General features: G+C 42.6%; 1 protein-coding gene across 1 annotated transcript; it reads left to right on the top strand.

The window, feature by feature from the left end:
* The first annotated feature begins 1163 nt into the window (after positions 1-1163).
* UQCRB (ubiquinol-cytochrome c reductase binding protein) lies at positions 1164-5869 on the top strand. Its single transcript, XM_082499475.1, has 4 exons — positions 1164-1225; positions 2509-2580; positions 3914-4080; positions 5631-5869. The coding sequence occupies exons 1-4, from the start codon at positions 1207-1209 to the stop codon at positions 5706-5708; spliced, it is 336 nt and encodes a 111-aa protein (XP_082355601.1). The 5' UTR covers positions 1164-1206; the 3' UTR covers positions 5709-5869.
* Positions 5870-10845: the final 4976 nt, after the last annotated feature.

The raw sequence follows: 10845 nt of genomic DNA, 5'->3' as shown, positions 1-10845 counted from the left end.
TTGGCTTTAAGATGAAAAAAATCTTTAGAAGAAATGTTTGGCCTAGAATTACCAAACTTATTGTAGTCTGCTGTTCTTGATAAGGGCTAGCAGCCTTTGATTGAGCGTGTTGATTAATCGAGGCTTGCTGGGTACAATGTGGCAAAGACCCTTTGCGGTCTGCTGACACGCACTCTGAGCCGTGCTGTTTGCCTGCTTATCACATTCAGCCCCATGCTTTTCTGACTGAAATTGCCTACTGTAGCAATATTTCTAGAATAATCCCACATATTCATTTTATTTCTTTAAACGTGCAGTGGTCTGTGTGTGAAGGAATGGCTGGGCAGAGGCAGCGACCTGTGCCTCAGAAAACAGAGCCGCTCACCTGGCAGCTGTGATACCTGAGCGGAGCAAGGTTTCTGCTCCTTCCTCGGATTGACTTGGTGCTTTGCTTACTGTGCTTTACGAACATAAACTTACTTGTAGCTAATATTCACCTTTACCCCTCAGTTCGCAGTTGTTGGTCCGCACAGCACCCAGTTACACCAGTTCAGCCGCCTCGACTGACAGCAGGATTACCCTACGCTGAAGCCAGTGCTTGTTCTCATCAGTTCTCCGGTCTCTGAGCTGCAGCCGTGGCCGTGCAGGCGAAAATGTGGGCGCCGCCAGCAAAGGTGACGTCTGGGACTAATACTGTGGCAAAATACTATGATTTTGGAGTTGCTGCCCCTTTGCAGAGGCACTGCGGTGCACGTGCAAAGCGTTATGGTCCTCGTTCTGAGCAAGCGTTGATTAATTTTGGCTTAATTACCGATTCTCCAGCACCGTAAGCATCGTTTAAAACCATGGTAAGAGTCACGGCCCTCACCGTGCCCACCTTGGCGTCGGGTCGCTCTTTCCGCCCCGGGGCGGGTGCCTCAAGGCGGCCCGGAGCCCCGCGGCGGCTACGACGGAGCTCCCGCGCCTGCAGACGGCCCAGCGGGAGGCCGATGGGCAGTGTGCGTCCTTGGGGAGGTTCGCCACCCGCCTGGATAAAGCGGCGGGAGAGCGGAACTCCCAGCGGGACCAGCACCGCTACCGGCACACAGCTTGTGCCGCCCCTCGCCCCCGCCCTGCCGGGGCGCATGCGCCAGCGCTGAGGCGGCATTGGCGGGCCCGCCCCCCCCGGGAACGGGGACGAGGACGCTGCGGGTTACCCAGAGAGCACCGCGCCGCTCCGAGGTCAAGATGGCGGCGAGGGCATCTGGTGAGGCGGCGGCGGTGGGCGGCCAGGGGTGGTCGTGCGGGGCCGTGCCGCTCGCCCTTGCGGTGCTGGGCTCGCTCCGTCCCCGCGGTAGGAGGCGAGGCGAGCCGTGAGGGGGGAGATGGGAAGCCGGTGGGCGCCAGGCGCCGTGTGCCCTTGACGGGGACAGCGCCCGCAGCCGGTGTACCGCTGGCGCGGCCCTGGCGGGCGGGTTTCCTCGCCGGCCCTCCCGAGCGGCGGCCCCTCGTTCTGGGCCTCAGGGGAGGCAGCCTGGCTCCGGTACCGAGGGTTTCTAGGAGCAGTGGGGCAGAAGGTGCTCGGGAGCACCGGAGGGGCCCTTGGGCTGCGCCGGGGCGGCCCCGGGGATCGCTGTCCTGCCCGGATACAGATTCTAGGTGTAGTTGGTCTGACATTATTCGATCGCAAGTCCTAAAGCACTAAAGAATAAAGCCTGATGAGGTAGCGTGCTAATGTCGTACTGGTGTCACACGTAGCACTGGTTTTATGGGATGACTTAGTAAGACAACTGACTTAAAGTCATGGAAGTTAGCTTGCCCTGGCTGCGTTGCCCATGTTGTGCTGTTCCTAGATTTCTAAACCGCTTGTTGAGTTACTCTAATGGTATCTGGTACTGCATTATACTTGATTACATGCAAAACCACCTTTGCTATCCAAAATCGCAGTTAAGGAAAGACGAACATTCTACACATGGTGTGTTTTATTTTTTCTTTTTAAAGTAAATTATCTTTTTTTGTGTGGTTTCAGAGTTGACTTCAGCAGCTCTTTGAAAAAGGAGGCTCTGGAATAGTATTTAAGTAACTGGAGAGGAGAGCAGAAGGTTAACAATGTAGTAGTATGCTGGCCTTGAAGCTAATTAATTAGTGAGAGCTGTGGAACTTAGATAAATGATTTGAAAAACATGATGGGTTTGCTTTGTGTAGAACATTGTGGTTTTAGCTCAAGTTAGAGTTATGGAGCCTAAAAGTGTTGGGGCTGTCTTTGGTAGTGAACTTTTAGCATTGTTCCAAGCCTTAAAGAAGTCTAATATTCAAATTTAGTGAAACAGAGGTCAAATTATTCTATGTAACAAGCACTCATTCTGCCTATTCAGCATCAGTTAAGGGATACTGAAAAGTAGAGAGACCAAGTCGTATATGTTCAGATTCAAACTTGATGTAGTGTTGCATTACTGCATGTGAAGGAGGACAGCAAATATTTGTGTAGTTATAGTATTGTGTAAATGTTGAATTTTATCTTGCTCTGCAACTGATGATGATCACGTTCAGTTGCAGGAGGTGGTCGCCTGATCGACAAGATTCGCAAGTGGTATTATAATGCAGCTGGATTCAACAAACTTGGTAAGTGTTTCGCTGAGTTTTAAAAACTCTGCAAAAGCAACAATCCTCAAACTAGTTATAATTCATAACTGATAATTCCTAACTGACGTGTGTATGTGCACTTTGGCATAATATTTTTGATCAAAATTAGCTACTGCTTTTGTGTGAAAAAATTAGCTATAGCTTCAGTCATCATGATTGTTACCTAGTAATAAATCAGTGACTTTTTTGTTACTGCTGTGTTTGCTCATGTTTTCACTTATAACAGCTTGTTTTCACTTATAACAGCTAAGGTTAAACTGGAGCAGTTGAAAAAACTTTAACAAAGTGTCCTGAAAGCTTGATTATTTATCGTTTCCCACCAAGTCACTTTCTCTGGCCAGTATCTTCTAACCCAAAGGCTGCCCTTGAAGCTGGAGAAGTTCCCACTGATAGCAGTCTGTCCATGATACTTACGCAAAGTATCCAAAGTGCAAAAAGGATTTAGTTAGTTCTGCCCTTTGTATCATCATAACTTCACTTGGTGTCTCTCTGGCCTGTGTAACGGTGAAGTAGGTGTAAAAGTAGTCTTTCCCTAAGTAGAGGAGGTTGCCTTGATTGTATTGTCTTCAATTTGTTCAGAGTTGTTACGAAGTTTGTTTCAACTATTTAGATGGCAGAACTATTCTTGAGCAGCAAGAGAATCTGAATATTCAGAGGCTGTAATTTACTGCTGACCGCAATATGTGCAAGTCGTTTAAAGAAAGTTAACATACCTGCCCTGGGGAAGTTAGAAAAAAATTGCAAGACAACTGTAGAGGAATAAGCTTAGGTCTTTCCTCCAGAGATGCAGTGCCTAACCCCTCTTTTTATATCTGTCTACTGAAATTCTTTAAGGCATTAATGCTTTTTGCCGCTTTGCTGGGAATGCGACTAAAAACTGAAGAGAAACACTGAATTTAATCATAGAATGGTTTAGGTTGGAAGGGACCTTGAAGATCATCGAGTTCCAACCCCCCTGCCATGGGCAGGGACATCTCCCACTAGACCAGGTTGCCCAAGGCCCCATCCAGCCTGGCCTTAAACACCTCCAGGGATAGGGCCTCAGCAACTTCTCTGGGCAACCCGTTCCAGGGTTCCTGTTTAGTGATTAAACTAGCAGCCGTGTTCCTTGTGCCTTTGAAATAAATTACAAAATTGAATTCAAGAATATGTGGCTCAAAATAAGTTTCTGTTTTATTGGGAGTCACATAAGATCAAAACCTGTAACCACATTGTAAATGTTTTGCCCATGTTATGTAGAAACACCTGCGTCAATCCTAAATCTTACTTAAGAACATTTATTCAGTGATACTGTAAAATCTCCTTGATACAGGATTAATGCGAGATGATACATTGTACGAAGATGATGATGTAAAAGAAGCACTGAGGAGACTCCCAGAACATCTTTACAATGAAAGAATATTTCGCATAAAGCGAGCACTTGACTTAAGCCTGAAACATCAGATCCTTCCAAAAGACCAGTGGGTGAAGTACGAAGAGGTATGTGTACAGAGTGTTTCCCAGGTGGAGGTCTTAAATGTCACTGCTATGACTGTTCTTTGGGATTTTCAGTCTCTGAAGAGATACACTCTTACATGTTCTTAATGAATGAGTGTGTGCCTCGTAGAATACCTTTGGAAAACAAAGCTTTTGATCGCTGTCTGAAAAGCTTTATTTTTAAGAGGAAATTACAATTTTTTTCTGAAGATGACAAAAGGTTAAACTACAGCTCAGAGCCATAGCACGTTGTTTGTATTCAGTCAAAATATTTCTTCTAAGCTATCAGATAAAGAAGTACAGTGTAACTAGTTTGAAATTCTTATAGAAGGTCTCTTGCTTTTCTGATGAATTTCTGAATTTTATAGAAAATCTCAAGCCAAAGCTTTTATTTGTGGTGATGCCAGGGAAGAATAATATCATAGAATCATTTAGGTTGGAAAAGACCTTTAAGATCATCGAGTCCAACTGTTAACCTAGCACTGCCAAGTCCACCACTAAACCATGTCCCTCGGCACCACATCTACACGTCTTTTAAATATGTCCAGGGATGGTGACTCAACCTCTTCCCTGGACAGCCTGTTCCAATGCTTGACAACCCTTTTGCTGAAGAAATTTGTCCTAATACCCAATCTAAACCTCCCCTGATGCAACTTGAGGCCGTTTCCTCTTGTCCTATTGCCAGTTACTTGGGAGAAGAGACCAACCCCCACCTCGCTACAACGTCCTTTCAGGTAGTTGTAGACAGTGATCAGGTCTTCCTTGAGCCTCCTTTTCTCCAAGCTAAACAGCCCCTAGTTAAAAGGAAATCTTCCGTTGAAGTAAATGTTGTCTTGTAACTTGAAAAACAGACTACAACTTCCTTTTCAGATGTAACTGATTTTTTTTTTTTTTTGTATTAGTGGATTGATTCACAGATTTTGCATTACTGTCCATCTCAGCTTTCTTCAAATTACCAGGCAGAGAGAAACCTTATCACTGTGACTATAGGATAGTACAAGGTTATTATGTTTCTCTATATAAGCAGAGGCTGTTTCTTCTGATCTTATTGGTCACATTTAAGTAACTGCTGCATTGAATAACTGGTTGGGGAGTTCCTTAAGAAGCAATTTGGTTTGTAACTGTTAAATGTGGTCAAGGTGTTTCATTGAATCCAAGTTTACAGTGCTATTTAGAAGTTAAGTTCAAAATGAGTTTCTCCAGAGTATTACAGTTGGACTTTGAACTAATTAAAATGGATCTTGTACGTTTGGGTATCTGCCAAAAGAACATTGTTTCTAAAGGTATAGCTGGAAGCATGACTTTGCTTGTTAATGTTGGCGAGGCATTAGGAATTAGTGGTTGCTACGGTAAAGAACTTGTCATTGCAGACTTGGCAGATACAAAGTTTACCTTTTCAGGGTAACATTTGATTGATTTTTTTTTTTTTTTTTTTCTTGTTAGCTTGTGTTTTAGTGAAATTGAGGAGGCGTGAGAGACAAGTAATCTGTAGGAATGGCTTGAGATGTTTCTGGACCTCCCTATAAGTTTAAATATATTCTCTTCTTTTTCAGGATAAGCATTATCTTGAACCATACCTAAAAGAAGTAATCCGTGAAAGACTTGAAAGAGAAGCGTGGAACAAGAAATAACTATTGAACTACTTGCAAATATCCACATATTTCTGATATTTTTAAACATTTGGTTATAGAAGTCTCCAGGGAGGCAAATGTGAGGCTGAGGAATACTGTTTCAGCTTGTTCATTGAATCTGTTCATCCAACTAAAATAAACATGTCAAAGTATAAAATCTACTTGGAAGAGTTCTTTGTAAATGTTAACAAGCTAATGTTCAGATCTTTCCTGTGAGTATATACATTACATATTAGCATTGTGATATGCAGTCTTCATTCCAGCTTTTTGATTCTTACCCGTTTCATAATACAGCTGTTTTCTGCAGTTGTAGGGTTAAGTAAGAAACACACAAGGCTGTTGGTTCTAGTTGCTCTGTTAAATTAAAAAGGCATTGCTGATTTCCTTTATCACTTCTCCCTGGAGACAACAATACTGGACCAGTGCTTGATATTACAGTGGCATCATGAGATAGCAGAATGTAATATTGTGTGCATCTAAGCACATACGCATTACAATAATGGAAAATATAGATAATTGCTTTATCATAAAATCAGGAAATGTTTCACTAGCTTTTTATACCATATGCATTGGTAATCCTTAAAATACTATTTTCATATAAACCGTAATGACTCTCACTTCAGCTTCTTGAGATTTTTTTTATCCTTTTAAAGGGTAGAAGTGGTATGCTGATGTGCTTTCAACAGCATAATTAATTTCCTGTATATTTTTTTCATGGCCTACAGCATACTGTTGTTACAGTGATTGGTATCAAGTATTTTAAACTATCAGGCTTAATCACATTAGAGATACACATGGAATTCAGGCTCTGCTTAAAACCAGAAGGAATTCAGTTGTATCCAGAAAATACCAGCCCTTGCTGGCTGATGACCCTGAGTTTAGTCTTCCATAGTTTTATGATGGTGTTAATTTGAGACAGATTTTGGTATTACATGCAAAATTTAAAGCCTATCGTATAGCCCTCTGTGTGAAGTACACAATTTTGTGTGATAGTCCCAAGGTTTGCTTTTTTCTTCTTGTTATGCATGATGTCTGCTAAACGCAAGAATCCATTGACCAAAAGATAGAGCAGTTTAGAAAAAAAAAAAAAAAAAAAAATTCATAAATATGTAGCAAACCATGTCTGTAGTTGTATGACCCAAAAAATACAATGCTAGATTAGAAGTTAGAATGGAAACTGCCTTTTAGCTTTGCTCATCGCTATGTTACTAACCTTTGCCTGCTTTCTTCAGCTGCATACATCTGTAGAATGGATGCAGTGATCCTTGGGTGAAATACTTATTTCAAAAATTCACAGCCTGATACAGTAAAACAAAATGCTGCAAAAATATCTGCATCACTGATATTCCTAAAAGTCTGTGGGGAGATTATATTGAGAATGGGAGTAATATTTTATCTCCTGTAGTAAAATCTTACAATGAACCATACGTAACTTGATGTATTTTTGAGAAATTTCTCATTTTCTTCCAAGAGACAAATAGAGCCTGAAGTTTCACACTTCTGTTCATGAAATGATTAGAATACTTATTTTTTTCTCATCAAATTAGAACTATTTCATTATCTTTTAGAAGACTTAATTATCTAATGGAAGTAGCCCTTGAAAGGCACAGCTGGTCAAACTGCTACAAAAGCTAGGATTTTGTAGAAAGCCAGCATCTGCTTCTTTGACCATAGGTTTGGGTTAAGATTAATGTGGTTCAGAAGTCTTTCAAAGATTACTTGGTTTAGAGGAAAGGGGTTTGTTGGCACCAGGCACTTAAAAATGGGCTGACCTTTGAGAGGAGTGCAAAGCAGCCATGCTCCAATTGGCCTGACACATCTGAAATCGCCAACCTCTTTACACTCAAATTTAACCCTTCAGGAGTCAGGCAAGTAGTAGAAGTTAATAAAAGAATCGTGCCAAGTGATGTTTACAGCAGTTCAAGAGGAGGAGAGAAAAGGAAGCCATGTTAAGAGCTTGCCAGTTGACTGTGGCTGAGGTTGTTCGACAGCTTCCATTCAGACATGTGTTCAGATGCTTCTGACTTGGATTTGTCATTTTTAACTTCAGTCCCCATAATGTGCAGTAGTCTCCTGTTGAAGTATTTTGAAAAAGTTAAATGAATACTGTTTAGTTGTACCTTGGGATGATATTTGTAAGGAAAATGTATTTGTTGTTTTTTGGCAGAGATGGGTGTGTCGTCTTTGAAATGTTTCAGAGAATCTCAAAATAGTGAGAAACAGGGAGGAAGGAGGTGGGTGTAAGAGAGGGATAGCTGTTGCTTGGGAACCAGGAGCTGTAGCAGCTTTGTGTTAGAGACTGTAAACTCTTACCTAGAACGTGTGATGTAAGGTTTGGATGCTTGTGCTACTGGCTAATAGAGGAGTACTTTGGAAGACATTTTGTATTTTACCCTCTCGCGTTCCCCTCTGTGCACACTGAGTTACTGGCATTACTCTAGCCAGAGAAACAGGAGTTGTTTCGTATGAAAGATCTGAATATTGCTGGTGACGAGTTGGAGGGTTGGTGTGATTCCTACTTTGAATCCTTACATTTGTCCTTAAAAACATCTGGGATGGGAAGGAATGGACTTGCAAAAATTAGGGATTTTCAGATCTGTAATTTCCTTGTAATGCTTCCATCCCACCCGTGCAGTGCTCTGTGGGATCCTTCCGTATTCCTTGTGTAGGCTGTGTGCTCCTCTGAGTGATCCAGGACTGTGCAGCCGTGAGCTTGCTGTCAGCAAAATTACTTCATTTGAAGGAAAAACTTGATAACAGTAAAGGGGGTCAAATTGACAGAGGTGAAAAGATAGTCTGATGATGAAGGAAAGAGCATTCTGGTTTGGAGAACTGGGTTTTCTTTCTGCTGCTATCACGAGGTTCTGTAACACTGAGCAAGACAATTGGTTCACAGAAACTCACTAAGTATTTTGCTAAATATTTAATATATGGTGCTTGGAGCTAGGCTTGCAGAAGTGCAGAGTAGTTGTGTCTATGTCTAGGTTCAGTAGATCTGTTCTAAAAATATTAGGTGAAAATGCCAGTGTTCGTCCATTCACACAATGGATACTACAGGTGGTGGTACCAGGAGAAAATTGCACAGGGAATCTTACAGATTTGAAAAAGACCTCACAATCCTTATTCCTGTGATGGCAAGTGCAGAAATACTTATAAAGAAGCTGATACACTTGTGGCCTATGCGGAGTGTAGAAAGCAAGGTTGAGCCGTGCACTGAAGAAGAATGAAAAACATTCTGGAATGAGAGGAGGGTTCCTACTGGGAAAACTGCAAACCTGCAATTTAAGGTCATATCATAATGCACAAGGCAACGGTGCATTTCGCATTTCCTAACTTGACTTTGAAACCTTCGTCTTCATGACTGTAGCTTTTTGGATACAAACTCTATATAGATTCTATAAATTGTTGAGGTCTTTTTGTAGTTTGAGTTCACAACATCTTTGGCACATCAAAATTATGTGTGTCAAATTAAGAGGGAGTCTGAGTTGATATTGCTAATCCTGCAGTTTCATGACAGTTTTAGCTTGAATTAATTTTCATCACTTTTAAGCAAACCTGTGCTTCACTTGAAGTTCTTTTATTAAATACGTAGTGAAATATAAGAATACATTTTGATTGCTAAAGATCATGTTTGTTATGGCAGAATGATTTCTTTAAATTTTGAATCGGTCAACCCAGAAACAATGGATTTTCTGCAGCACTGTAACAAGAAACATATGTTTGTTTTACATCCAACTTCCATCCGAAGGAGATCTATGGCAGATATAAATCTCATAAGAATTTTGATGAAACATCATGCTTGTCATTATAATGGAACTGTTTTAGCATTAATATGGTAAACACATTCCTACTTGAAGCATTTTCTCTCTAGATAGCAAAGGTCAAAGATTATCTTCAGGATTTCCCCACAGTGCTGCTGCGCCTGTGCCATCAGTTTTCATGGACTGAAACTTTGGCTGGGATAAGGGCTGCCCTTGCCGTGTGGAGCAGGCAGAGGCAACCTGAGCCACTGCTGCTCTGGGGTGAGACCAGGGCTGGAACTCCGTGTCCCACCTGGTATGTAGCTGACTTGAATGCCTTGAGTGACTTCACTTCTCTTAGCCTCTTTCAGCTGGTCTAAGGCCCAAAGGGCTAAGATCTTGAAAAATCTGTAGGCAACTATCTCCATTGTAAACAATTTGGGTTAGCATTTAAGTACCCTTGAAGAACTGGGCCTGATCCTAAAACTCAGTTTCCTCAAACTCCTCTGCAGGCCATGCAGAGCTGCAAACTTCCTTTGATGCAGGTTTGTAAATCCTTCAGTGTCAAATAGTTCCTGACTCACCCAGGACCTCAGTGCTGGTGGTGCTGGGACTAGGTGACAGGCTGGTCTGACACTCCAAGGTGCACTTCTGCTTCCCTGGCGAGGTGGGTGTTCTCGTGGCATGTCTGGAGAAGGAGCCCTCAGTGCCTTCTGCTCGCTGGTGATTTAATGCTAGCTTATGCCAGCAGGCTGTGGGCTCAATTCCTTTCTCTTCACAAAAAGGTGTGGATTCGCAGTTTCCTTCTCTGCAAATCACAGGTAATGCTTTAGTTCTCTAATTACATCTTTTCTGGAGTGCAACTGGGGCTGTTAGTCTCTTTGGCTGACTCTGTTCTTCTTTGAACTGTGTAATTAACTGCACCAGGAGACACCTTGACTCGAGTAGGTTGGTTAGGGCTGTTTCCTACGCTGGTTTACAAGCTCCTTCAAAATAAGGGCAATGCTTGACTCCACCTGCCTAGAGGCACTTGTCTACTTGGGCAATTACTGTTCCCCAGCTGATTGTCTCCAGTCAAGGCTTCTGCCCTGCTCAGCTCTCTCCTGTGGTACCTGAGCTAGTGCTGGCACCATGGACCAAGGAGATATAAGTCAAGGGCTTGAGTGAGGAACACAGGGTGGTTGAGGGGTTGGGGCAGACCCAAGGTTAGGAAACCATGTGCAGGGATTTGGAAGAAGTGTAGGGAAAATAAGTTGACCTCAATGCCCTTTGCCTGCTTTGGGGGTGCATGGTGAGGATAAGACCAGGTTGAGGCATTTATGTGCAGACTGAAGATGGCCACTGGGAAGGGGGAGAAAGAAAAACATGTGATTGAACACATTTTGGGAAATGGGACC

The sequence above is a fragment of the Vanellus vanellus genome, assembly GCF_965231255.1.
Source record: "Vanellus vanellus genome assembly, chromosome: 2".
Taxonomy (NCBI): domain Eukaryota; kingdom Metazoa; phylum Chordata; class Aves; order Charadriiformes; family Charadriidae; genus Vanellus; species Vanellus vanellus.
Note: the sequence above shows the minus strand (reverse complement) of the source record. Positions and strands in the feature narration are given on the sequence as shown.